General features: G+C 39.8%; 1 protein-coding gene across 1 annotated transcript; it reads right to left on the reverse strand.

Moving 5' to 3' along the window:
• Window positions 1-2,307: 2,307 nt before the first annotated feature.
• Window positions 2,308-6,692, reverse strand: LOC141961903 (alpha-1-antiproteinase 2-like). Its single transcript, XM_074909256.1, has 4 exons — window positions 6,047-6,692; window positions 4,878-5,148; window positions 4,103-4,250; window positions 2,308-3,256 (listed from the first exon to the last, which is right to left on the reverse strand). The coding sequence occupies exons 1-4, from the start codon at window positions 6,690-6,692 to the stop codon at window positions 3,062-3,064; spliced, it is 1,260 nt and encodes a 419-aa protein (XP_074765357.1). The 3' UTR covers window positions 2,308-3,061.
• Window positions 6,693-13,636: the final 6,944 nt, after the last annotated feature.

Here is a 13,636-nt window from a genome sequence, read left to right on the forward strand (position 1 = left end):
AAATTTACTGTCTCCTGCATGGCTCAGAGGCTGCCAGGAGAAGTCTGTCACTCAGGTCTGCTGGGATACAACTAGGCTGTCTTTCAGAGACCCAGCCCAGTGGGTTCCCAGGGGATCTCAGCTGACACATGCCCTCTTTAGGTAAGTCCTTTTCCTCAGACGTTTGTGTAAGCATGTCAGGTCAGGTCTAACAGACCCACAGCAGGTCATTTATCTTGGAAGTTTATGATAGGAGTCACATACTGTAAGCTGCATTATCTCCTTCTGCTGAATGTCACTGCAGGAAGGTAGATGACACTTAGTAGGGTGTAAAGAATCTCTATTTCTCTTTCATGGCTTAGTTTGGATCCAAGTGTCCCATAGACTGAGAGAATGCATGTGTGAGATTAAGCTGTCCTAATCAGGTCTGGTTTTGTTTTAGTGGAAGATTGAAGGGTGTTAATAAAATCACCTACAGGTGAGTGAAAAACACCGTAAAACATGTGTTTACCACAGTTAAAATGAATACATAGTCCCTAAAGGAAAATTTTAGTTTATGTCTATCAGAATCCTTTTCCTTCTCTACCATTAATGCAACTAGATAGCATGAAGAGGAAAGTTCCCTATCACAGATTAAGACAGACAAAAGCAACAAGTACAAATGATGCAAGGCAAACCAATGCAAGTAGATTTTCTTGGAATTAGGACAAAATGCCCCCTCTCTCCCCAAAAACTTTGCAGAATTGTCCAGCTCCTAAAGAACATCATCAGGACTACGCTGAGAGTAGCATCAGCTAGGTATGTTCAGTCTCTATAGATCTCCATACTGTGAACTAGGCATTTTTGTGCCTTCCACATATGTATGGCACAAGACTAATTTGTTTCCTGTCCTCCCCACATCCTCCCTTACAGAGAGATTTGGGACAATCCCTCTTCATACTCCAGGTTTCTGCCACAACTCAGACCAACCTGCTGGTCTGGAGTGTGAAGTTCCTCAACTGGAGGACAGCTGTGGCGATACCCCACATCTTGGTAGATACCTCCCAAACCAATCCAGCATTCAAAGGTGCCCTGTTTGATACTTTGGCCAGAGGCAGTCACTTCTTACACTCCAGTGTGAAAACTCCCAGTGCAGCTCTCCTCCTGCAGTTCTTTGCCTCCACTCTCAAAAGCAAATTCCTGGGAGGTAGATGGGTCAGGAAGTTGCTCCATGTGTTATTTCCCAAAACCTCTGCTCTGTCCTAGCAACCGTGAGATTTTTCCTAACCTCCTTCCCTTTAGCAATAGGCTGAGAACCTGTTTTTCTGCCACCCCACTCTGATAAAGATCTCACCAACCTACCTTCTAATCAGTACCACCGGTGCACAGATTTATCAGGGTGGGATCTCACTGGAGCTGCTCCAAGCTCCTGTTGAGTTTGTACAGCCACTGCAGAGCAGGCTGCGTCACACCACAGCAAGTTATCATTGATCTCAACTCTGTAAAAGCCGCTGCTTTGCACTGAGGTGCGGTATCTCCCAGTCCACTGAGTGATGGTATCTTGCCCCAGCAGAAACAATAGCTCACGGCTTCCACTGAGTTCTTGCTGCTTGGAGCAAATGGACTTATACAAGGCGGCAGTCTCCAAGTCCCACTCAGTCAGAAGCATAGCTCCCCTTACACCAAAACCATGCTACAAGCACTGGGGGGTCTCAATAAAGTACCTCTGTGAGTGGTAGACCAAGTTTGGGAGAACACATCAGAGGACCAGAGAGATGTCAGAGGTGGGGAATTTGTTTGTTGATTTGAGGCTTCCACCACCTTCACAGTGCTCACAGTACATTGCCAGGACCACTGTAAAAATGAGTCGTGTGCATTCAGAAGCATCATCTTCCCAGGGGCAGAGGCTAAACTCCACTTGCAAAAAATTTATTCAAGGTCAATATGCAATAGCACAAGTCAAAGCAGTTCAGTGAGAGAGCAGCTGTCAAAGCAGAAGTCAGCCTCTCCTTGAGGCAGCAGCTGCGTGATAAAGGGTTTGCTATAGAGTTCAACAAGCCTGAGCACTGGGCCTCAGTGCTCCAATGCAGCAGGAGTGGGTGATCTGCAGACCCACAACAGCAAGAAAGTGCTTATGTATTTCTTGAAAACGAGTTTTACCCAAGTAAGCATGTAAGGAGAGAATGCAAAGAATCATCATCTCCATATGAGAAGAGTTGAACTCATTTAACAGCCTTTAAAACATATTTTACAGACACCCTGCTATGTTAATAAGAGTGACTGAAAGGTTTTGTTGATTTTAAAAGATTTATTAATGATAACAAGAGTCTGGAGTCAGTCCTTAAGTGATGGATTTAAATGACAGTGTTTATTTTATTTATCAGCCATAGCAATAATCATGGATGATGTTGTTACAGGACAATTCTTTGACAATTTATGCTTAATTTCACCATCTCTCAAAGTTTTTTGTTGACTCTGGACTGCAAAAAGACACAGTGAGTGCTACAGCCGAGTAAGTCTATTGTCTCAGGGATTTTATCTTTTCCATCAATGTTTTTTTAAGACAGCCTAGGCAAAGAGTTGGAACATGTGAGAAAGAACAGGTTGGTTAAGGGTAAGCAACGGCCTAGGCAGCACAGAGCTATGTAAGGAAGAAAGGACTCTGTAGGGATCAGTTCAAGTGAATACTGAGCCCCAAGCCCTGGAGAAGATGTAATAGGATTGCAAGGGACTTGTTATCTGATGGAATAAAGCTTTTGGTGAGTAACCCAGACCTGAAAGCAGTCTGGACAAAACTGCTTAGCAGAGACAATTCACTTTTAAAAATAACAGAAAACTTTACAAAAAACTATCTTCCAAGAAAAATTTAGAAAATGTGTAAGTAACTTGAATTGCTCAACTGGTGAAAATGTTATATTTAAAACATCTCAGTTATTGGGGTTTTCCTACAATTGTTTTGCTTATTAATTTGATAAGAAAATTCCTCATTTACGTCTGACTATCGCTCAATCAGAGTAGTTAGTAGCACTAACTAACCCACATGTGAGAACACTGTAGCCATTATAACTCGTGCCAAACACCAGTATGCCCAACAACTCAACAATTACTTCCTAGTAGGGTCAACAATTTTCCCCATGAAAAGTGTGGTGCTGGTTTTTTTGTCAGAAATCAAGATAATGAAGGGCCTGTTGAATTTGATGGTAACAGAAGGACGGAGACCTCTGGTAAGGATTATGGCTGTGGCCCCTGCAGCCTCAGTTCCAGCCTCATCAACTTCCAGCAGGGCCTTGTGAATCGCCTGCAGGGAAAAGGATCAAACACTGTGGTTTATATATGGGACAGCAAGAGGGAGGTAAAGATAAACTCTATTCTTATGGAATATTTAGGAGAAGAGAGGAGTGACAAAATCCAGTGGACCAAACTTTCCTGTATGGTAAATCTCCAATGGCCTGCAACTAGACAATTCTGTGATTCTGTGAAGAGGAGTGTTTTCCATGTCAGGACTGAACGGGAAGAGCCAAAAATAAAATTGGACACACTGTAAATGCAGCCTCACCAGTGCGGAGAGGGATAATAACAATCCATGCACTATCTGGTTGATTTTCTTAGATGGTTTGGACTTCCACTAGCCACACTTTCTTGCCAAGGTTAATGAAAGACTGCTATTTAAATGCTAATACAGGGGCAAAATTTGTCATCTTTACCATTAAATCATAGGTTAAACCGACATGGTGAAATTCTGCTACTGCAAACTGGAAGTTTCCTGGAAACTTTAAGAATATTAAAAAAATTAGGTACTAATCAACACAAATATCATAATATACCCCTCATTTATCATTTACTTCACAAAATCTCATGTAAACAATCATATTCCAGTGCCAAGAAATCATTTAAAACTTTGTCCAACTTTTCCATGTACTTAATATCCAGCCTTTTAATAACAATATTAAAATAATACAAAGATGGGACAGGAGACCCTCTCTGTAGAAAAGCACAATTACTAAGCAAGCCCCTACATGTCATTGTGAGTTTTACTTATAACTTCAGTAAGACAAGGAGCGAAAGCAAGTCTTTAAAATCCCCAGATATAATTGATCAGAGCAACCAACCACCACCCCATCACCAGCTCTGTCTGTTCACTTACTTGTGAAACCTGAAGGTCACAGCTGCCACTAATTCCAGACAGATCAGCATTACTAGAGAATACTTCAGTAATGCCCATTTCCTCAAACAGGTTTTTAACATCGTAAGATCCACTAATAGAAACCTTTGGTAACTGCAGATTTAATCTCCTGTTGAACAAAGAAAATGAAACAGCTGTGAAGTATTGCAGCCTGGTTTCAGCCATCAGGCTGGGTAGAATGCAATTCACTTGAAAGCATTCTTCTGATTCTTAATTTGTTTGATGGTAACATTTGTATTCCCTAAGCAATTTTGGCATCCAGAGAGACGTGCCATCTTCTTGAATCTACATTCCCCCTTTAATTTTGGAAAAATAAACTAATTTCTTCATTGCCACTCTTTCGTCGAAGTGCCACATACACAGCTAGCAGAGTTTTGTGGCTAGAAGCCACAGAGAGTAAGAAAACCGATTGCCGGAAGGCTAAAAGAAGGGAAAATGAGGACACAGTGAAGCAAATGAGTTATGTTAGCACCATGAAAGAAGAGGTATGATAGCCAAAAGGTAGCAAAGCAAGTCTTGAGGCAGTTGTTAAAACACTTCGTCCCCTTCTATCAGGTCAGAGAGCCTGTAGTTGCTTATCAGTTATGCTCTGCTCTGAGTTTTTTTGGGAATCACTTAAAACCCCACTTTATGAAATCAGGATATTATATCCAGGAGGAAGAGATCTGAAATTAATGCTTTCTTTTATAAATAATTACATGTCCTCACATGTAGTAATCTATCTACCTGGAATTACCTGGGTTCAAGTTTGTTATCCCATTTGCAAACAGTTTCCTTGGAGAGAGCATCTTCCACTTGCTTCATTTTTCCATCATCAGGCAGAATAAGCAATGCTCGTGCAGTGCCCTGGTAAGGCACCTCTACCACCTCACAAGAGAGATCCTGGTCATAGTAACTGTCATAGTCACTGTCATGCTGCATCATCTTGACTCTAACAGATGTATTTGTGTTCACAAAAAAATCATGCTCATATGTACGCAAAGGATCAAAATACTTTTCCCAGGCAGCTAACAGGGGAAAAAGAAGATGTTGCACTCAAACATGTGAAGATCATAAAAAATGGCTGATGTAAATCAGATCAACTTAAATGTTAGGATGCTGGAGGGCTGTTTATGGGAGAAGAGGATAACTGAATCACTTCAACCTCCTGCATAACACGCAATAAAACATTTTAGCTGTGCAGTAAGTTCAGCATAGTTAGCTTAAATCCTGTCTTGCTGAAAAACAACCACAGGTTGATGAGCACCAGTTGAGAGACTCCTGCTTCTTTTGTAGTCATATGTTCCCATCACTTGGGCCTTTTATGTCATTTAAATTCAATCATTTAAAAATTCAGCCACAGGATCTTGTTACACCTTTCCTGTTAGGCCATATAGATGCAAGCTGACTGCACTCATCCTGGTGAGGAATTGATAAGCAGAATACAGGATCCTAACATTCAGGAAAGACTCCAGAAGCCCAGGCCCTCAGAATGCTATGTCCCAAGTTTTCATGCAGTGTACCTAGTAGGTCTGCCACAATCATGGGACCTTGGAAGTGCAAGCATGTCAGCTCACTAAGTTTGACTGGCACATACAGGCAGCATAGAGATCTTGGAAACATCTTTAGTCATTATGGCCTCAGACCAGCAAGACTGAGTGCAGTGGGTTCCTATCTATCAGCCAGTCCACTAGAGTGGGATTTCTCTGTCCACAGCTTTTAAGCAAACTGGGCCAAAATCAAGCAATCGGTATTTCTCAGCAATCAGATACCCTGCTTTTGGCCAGATATAATCTTTACTTTGAAGGTCCTGCACAGTTTAACTCTTTCCTAAATAGTCAGTTTGCTAATAAATCATCAAGAGTTCCCTACAATTTTTGTTTTTCATCAAAATAATCTATTGGAAAATTATGTTAAATATCTTACCTTTAAAATAAATATAGTTAACAAGAACCAATACAGTACTTGGATCAAGGTGACCAATTAATTCAGAAATTTTCCCCTTAGTTTTCTCCTCTACATATTTATTGGTTTGCTTTTTAACTTCTTCTGGTTTATGGAAATCACTAGAGAAAAACTCTGCATCATAAAACTGTTTGGTATTTTGTAAAAATGTTTCCTGTGGCTCATACCCAATAGCTGTAAAAAGGACATTTCCTATATTTAATGTGATATTAACATCAGTACAGTTCAGTACTGCTAAAACTTTATGAAAACTTTTGTGGATTTCATGTATGCGAGTTTCAGTCAGACCGTCAAAGCCCAGTCCTTCAAAAATCTGAGACAGAGTGGTTGATTTAGCACCAACAGCCAGCATGGCAAAGGCAGTGGAGATGCTCATGGGAGAAAAGAAAACGTTTTTATCAGCTTCTTTTGATATAGCCTGCTTGTAAAATCTAAACACAAAATCTGCATAGTTAGAGCCTTGCTTGTCACAGTTATGTGATAATAAATTTTCTGCTCCATTGTGCAGATTAGTATTATTGACTTCATGGCAAATGTCTTCATGGTGGCAATGGGTCACGGCACAAAGAACAGCAAGGAGTAAACACAGGCACAGAGGATACTTCATCTTCTTTTCAGATTATTCTGTCACAAAATAAACAGTCATTAGATGAGCAGATGGTACTAATGATCTTGGTAATAAGAAATAATGAATAGTTTGTTAGCATAAATATTATATAGTGCAACTGTAATGATCTAATGTACATAGGATATTTAAAGTGCCCATGGGCACAATGTCAAATGTAAATTCAACCAAATTATAAACTAAAATTTCAGGCATAATAAAACCATAATATTCCATTGTAACTACCTGAAAAGGCAACTCTTTTCTTCATTGGCAATGAAACCATAGAGCCAAAGTCTATAATAATATCTATTAACAATGACATTATCTTCCCTGGGTAATTCTCTCCTATAGGATACATCCAAACAAAGAAGTTACCATGAGGTGTTACCCAAGGTGTGGGTTTCAAAGACATCAAATACTCCACAGTACCTGCCCAAATGCATTTTGGGAAGTATGAGGAAATGCGAGGCAGGTCAATGGAAGTGGGATAAATTCCCTCATTTTCATCAGGGCAGCAGCACACAGACAGATGGTTATCATGGACTATCCAGTGCTCGTTAAATTCACACCCCTGTTTACTTTATGGTTACTTACTCACATAGCCAGTTATTGGCCACAGCTGATAAGTGATGGATGAAAGTCATCTGCATAAACTTCAAGGCAAAACCTTGGAGTATCCAGTGCAACATATCACTGAGAAGTGGGCATAAGAGCACATGGGAAACAGCAGATTTGCACCAACTAATGAGCTACATCTTTGGAATGAAGGGACCCTCCTTTCAGTGGGCTACAGTCAGTGTTTGTAACTTTTAAGATGGTGGTTTGCCTCTCACCATGGGTTAACCTACATGGGATGTGTGCCTATCTCTAGAGAAACAGGAAGGACCTGAGTCCAAGAGGAAAAGAGGAGCACAGATCGCATTTGGAAACCAAAGGACACTCAGATTAATCCCCTCGGAGATTACAAGATTCTTCATTATGCTTGTTCTCCTAATGCTGTGTAATATACTTCACATGAGCCTCCTGACCTCCATAGGAGCTGGAACAAGTCTTTAGTTTACTGAATTCGGTTCCCTGCTATTTTGGGGAGACATCTCACATAAACTCTCTTCAGAAACATGACATGCTATCTATTAAAATAAGCTTTTTGCCCTCACAGCTCCTGTGTGAAAGCATTTCTAGAACTTTCCTGCTGTTATGGCTCCTCTTCTTCTGGTTTACGGCCAACATAGCCTGTTTGCATCCTTCTTTTCCAGGAATGCATTTTCCCATGTTCTGCTAAGGTAAAGTTCTCTTGGTCCTGTATTCATTCCCAGATGTGAAAGATGACTGTAGCTACTACCTAAACAAGATTTAGATGGAGTTTCTGAGGGCAGCCTATGCTCCAGGATTCTTGGTGATTAACCAGTTGTTTTATTTTTTTTATTGGTATGGTGGTCTTCCTTGTTTTTATAGCAAATATATACACTAGTTTTGTGTTCTCATATTTGCTAGGATCTGAATATGCTGTATATGTCTGAAAGCAGACAATGACCACTGCAGTGAGCTGCAGCAAGAAACGGTAACACTAAATTTTAATTTCCTTAATCCAGAAGATTGAATATGGCCCTAGATGGGAAGATGATTCAACAATTTGCATGTCTTTTAGGCAGAACTCTCCCTCTTCCGCCTAGCCAAAAAAAACCCCTTATATATGGCAGACAAATGAAGCAATCATGTAGTAGAGAGAGTGTTTCAAAAGTACTTGCTATTTAACATTTCATAGACTGTTTTTCTCTGTTTATTTAAGATATCGCACACTTATGTGAAAAAGAGGATAATTTTTTTGCTGTTCATGACCATTTCCTGTGTCCAAGCAAAGCTTAGCCTAAATTTCAAAGAACTTCTGAAGCAAAGAGTATGGTTTTTCTGCAGCAAGCTTTTATTAGGCATGGCTCTGTTGCTAACTCCTACTATATCAGATCAGTTAAAAGGTTCTTAGTATAACAGCTCTCTACAGAAATATTAAGGAAGTACTTCTACCAGAAGCTGGAAAACACTGAATATTGTAATCAAGTATTCCACACACACTTTTCCTTTAGAGATGTTTATCACATTAATTTCAACATTTTGAAATTAGAAAATTTCAGTCAAAAATATTTTTGTTACCATTTAAAAACTGAAAAAAATTGAAAGACTTTATTAAATATGGGCTGTATTTTTTATATGCAAATAGGAAGTTCAGAAAAGAATTCTCTGCCAAGCCACAGATTAGTTTGTCTACTGGAATAAAAGGGGTAATTAAATTTAAATTGTGGCCTTCCACGCACTCCTATACTCACTCCAGTCCTAATTAGCGAGCCTGGCCTTAGCAATTCAATGGTCATTTTATACATTAAGTCATCAGAAGAGTTTATAAATTGGACCTGGTTGTTCAGTCACTAGTGATATTATGCTAAATTTGAGTCACTGTGAAGGCTGTTTCCAATCTAAAAGGTGATTTCATCAGTATTCAACTTTAACAACTACTTAATAAGTCCCCATGACTTCAAAGGTTATTTTATTCTAATTTCAGGCTAAGCATATTCCCCCTGAACAGCAGGTCCCACTAGTTCCTTGCATGTTTATTTGATTAATATTTCATTGCAACTTCTGCACACAACCAAGTCACAAGCAGACAAATGAAATTAACCTAACGTGAAAATTTCACCAAACACAGAAAGCATAATTTGCAAGTCTCTAAGTAAAATGCATGTGCAGTACTTACAAAATCAGAAGCCCTGATGCTTTCAGCTGACCATGCTGTTCTCCACACTGTTACTTATACTGCTACATAATCTTCTGCTTAATTTCCACTGTTAAACATTAAACAGACCTGATAAAAATTAGAGGCAACTAAAAAAATGGAAGAAACAAAGCAAATATTGATGAAATAGGGTTTCCAAGGATCATCTCTGCAATTCAGCCAGTGGGGCTGACAATCCAGCCATTAGAATAGCAGCTGTGACTTTCTGTCTGTTGCCTCTGGCCACGTGGAGGAGTTTAGCCCAAACATTGTGTAACTAGGACCCTACTGGAAACCAGGAGGTTGTGCCTGGAACCACTGGAAACACATGCTGACTCTTGGTGCCAAAAGTCAGGCTTTCTGCGCCCTGCTGAAGCACACATGGAGCTGACAGCCACACATCACAGCGCCTTGGTGCTCTTCAAAGTTTGACCAGAGCCAAATGTTCCTCCAGATCCTCATCATCAGTATGGACTGTAAACTAAGTGCCTGTACCTTCTCAATCTGACTGTGCATGCCATTGAGAGGATATGTGATAGACATATTTCCCTGATGAATTTCCTACACTAACTGATGTGGCCTCTTCATATGTATCAGTTCTGTGTGCATCTGAGTTACTGCCTTGGGCAGGTGGTCAGAATACAAGTAGCAAGCTGTTTTCTCTAGTCGCACACATCCACATACTGCATGTGCCACCCACTGCTGCTTGTCCCTCTTGCACAAATTTGAATTGTTGGAATGAAAAAAAGTACTGCTTGTTTCTATTAACTTTTTCTATAGGAATAAAACGCTCGTGGATCAAGCTGAATGAATCTTTCCAGTTAACAGTGAACACCATGATTGAGCGATGACATGAAATACATTTCCCTGTTTGTGACAACTCTTTTTCCTTTATACTCATTTACTCACGTGTAATTTTGTTACCTAGGTAAACATGGAGACAGAATGTAGATAAATCTTGTCTCAACACTCCGTTTCTTTGTTTTCCTCTTTGTTTCTTTTTCCCGTTTCCTTTTTAGTTGTTCCTTCTAATTCTGGCTGTAAAAGGTCACAAACACAGAGATTATTTTACTCATCAAAGCCTAGGTGAATGACAGGCCATAGTGGTCAAGTATGAACTGTGATACAAAATGGTTATAAGGCCTTTGTTTTCTTTTCCATTTGTGAGGCCTTGTAATTACTGTTTTGTTTTTAATAAAGTGTTAAGCTACATTTTAACAAGACACTTCCCTAGCATTTCATTATAGCAGCAACAATAAGGTGCTATGCCAGTTTTAAAATAAAATGATGAACAGATGTATATGTGCTAGGTGTACCATGGACTGCCACGAGCCATTTACATTCCCACCTCTCTACTGACTACAATTTCAACTCTAAAACTATGTCATGAAACCACGTTACCCAGGTTCATACTGATCATTCATCTACTGAACTAGATCTTGCTTCTCTACTACTTACTTTCAATAGGAATAAAAGTCCAGAATACTGAAATAAGCAAACAGATGTGGTTTATTGCTTCTGATAATTAAAACCATGACAAAGTCTACATTACCTAAGTCTATGTTACCATGGAGTTTCTTTTCAGACTTGAGTGTTTCTGTAACACTAATATTAGTGGTGTATATAGTATAACAAAATAGATTTCTGAGATTTTCATACCTGAATGATTTTCAGAAGAGATCTTGTGAAAGAATACTATGCATTTAGTTTTCTTTTCCTTCTAACCCCAAAAATACTTGACAAAATAACCATGTTGCAATCTATTGACTATAAAGGTCTCTAAGAATATTTTCTATTGCTCAAATACTGTTCAGGACACTGGAATGACTTCAGAATGGGATGGATTGCCTGATAAGAGAACCACTGGTTTGAAATTCAGGATAGGTTGCTAGCTCTGTTGAACAGCTCAGCTTTGACGTTGGGAACATCACTAGCACTGTCTGATGGGCTTCAGTTTTCCCAAGTATAAGATAAAAATGACACATCTAACTTCCTCATTGAGATAAGAAGAGATAAAAATAAAAAGTAACTTTCAGCAGCCTCAAGCATCATTTCAGTTCTTTATTGAGTTTAATGAAGATAGAATCATTTTTATCAGTCTGATACCATGGCACCTCCCTCGGTAACAATGATACACAATTTGAAAATATGTGGGCTGCAGGCTGCAGCATTATACAGCTACAGAGTGAAATTGGTAATCTTCCTCAGTTGCAAGCTTCCATAAAAAGCCCTCTGGACTTTACAGAAAGTGTCTTCTTTCCTGGTGTGCTTAATCCTTGCGTCCAAAAGTTGCTAGCTACCTGGGGACATTATGGCATGGGAGGAGGTGATTCAGCACAGCAAGTATTAATAATCTGCATGCACCACATGACACTGTCCAAGACAACCCTTTTCCTAGAATTTTTTTTCTTTCATGACTAGAAAATGCAAATATCTGTTGCCAGTACCTACAACATAACAACCTTGTACAGGAAAATAGAGAAGAGTAAGGCCATTGTGCTCAATAAGAAGGCTTTTTTCACCCACAAGCACCATGCCAGTGGGGATTGTTTCACCTGAACACCAGCCCAGTGTTGTGCTTTTAAAATTATACTATTTACCTATGGTAAGACACCTGAATCCCTCTCTGAGCGTTTAAACAAAGGAAGAATGATCATCTGCAGTGGATAGCTACAAGCAGACAGGAAGCTACGTTTATACAAAGTGAACTTGTGACTGAGCTGGGAAGGGAAGCAGAAACTCCCAAGTCCCAGCCCAATGCTGTGCAACTACTGGCCCATCCTTCTTTCTTAATAATGTTCTTGCGTTAAAGAAAGAAAGAAATTAATCAATTAATTATGGGTTTCCAACAGCAATATAGTACTTAAAATTGTAATAAATGTGTGTCTATACAACATGAAAATATAGTTAACAAGAACCATCCCAGTGAGTAATTCAAGACTTAAGCAACTAACATTATTTTGAAAGCCTTCATTAAAAAGTTCTTTTTCACCTTCCCACTTGGTCCACTGACCCTGCTATCTGGGACCATCTCATCTGAATTGCTTCCTTTACCTCCTCTGTACTCCTGAGTGATACTGAATTGAGTGCCTACCTTTAATCATGCAGCTGATCAAGTAAGGCTGATCAAAGTGGATTGAAGTAAACAGTAAGGACATTATTCTGTGACTCAGAAGCTCAGCTGCCCAAGCACACAATGTGGATTTTGGCTAATGCTCAAAGAAAGGACACAGAAAATGGTCTTGCAAGACACAGAGGCAATTTACATTATTTACTACTCCTTGTCAGTCTCTCTACTCATATAGAACAGCTCTGTTGAAAATGAGGGTACAAACACAGGAGTCCACCAGGGAACAGAAACAGAAGGGAGGCAGGTTTCAATTTTATTCTGAATGGATATAGAGTAGATTATGCTGTGTTCTGCCCACTGCTTTTAACTATGTTGGAGGAAATTTAGGCCAACACTGCACAGCTTTTAAAAGTCCTACTCTAGATCAATATGCAGGGAAGTAAAAAAAGCGATTTGTCCATGCAATTAGCCATTACACAAGCATCTCAAATTTGTTAGTTTTTGTTAGAAAACTGTTGGAATTGTGACTATTTCAGTACAGATCAAAACTTCCCTACCTTAAACTTGTCAATACCTTGTCTAGTATTGGCTCCTACATACTGATATCTGCTCTGACATTCTCTTCCTGCTTTTCTTCACATCACCCACAGTCACTTGCAGACCACTCTCCTCTCGTTGGCACACCATGCTTCTGCCCCCTGCTCCCTTCATCAGCTTGGAGAGCAATGGCCAATAGAGCCTGTTGACAAATCACAGAGGAAGGCGTTTCCAAAGGAATCACAGTAAGATCCTTCATCAAAAAACAACCTTTGGGGTCCAGGGAAAGCCCAGACAGATTTTCATGGAATAACCAGGTGCCTTCTTCCATAGAGCAGCAGAGCACTATAGGTCTTCTAGGACTGGGGTAGGCAAGAATGGGGCTCAGCCACAAAAAGCAAAAAGGTTAATCAGGTCACAAGAACTTCTAGGTGAGAATGTCCTGCTCTCAGGTTCATTGATCAGCCAGTGAGAGTATTTTTTTTTCCTTGATGATGCAACATTTTAAAATTAATGCCTTTGGTAGAACTTAGGTGGGTGGGGATTATGAAAACCAGTTTGAACTGGTCGCCA

The sequence above is a fragment of the Athene noctua genome, chromosome 6, assembly GCF_965140245.1.
Source record: "Athene noctua chromosome 6, bAthNoc1.hap1.1, whole genome shotgun sequence".
NCBI classification, from domain to species: Eukaryota; Metazoa; Chordata; class Aves; order Strigiformes; family Strigidae; genus Athene; species Athene noctua.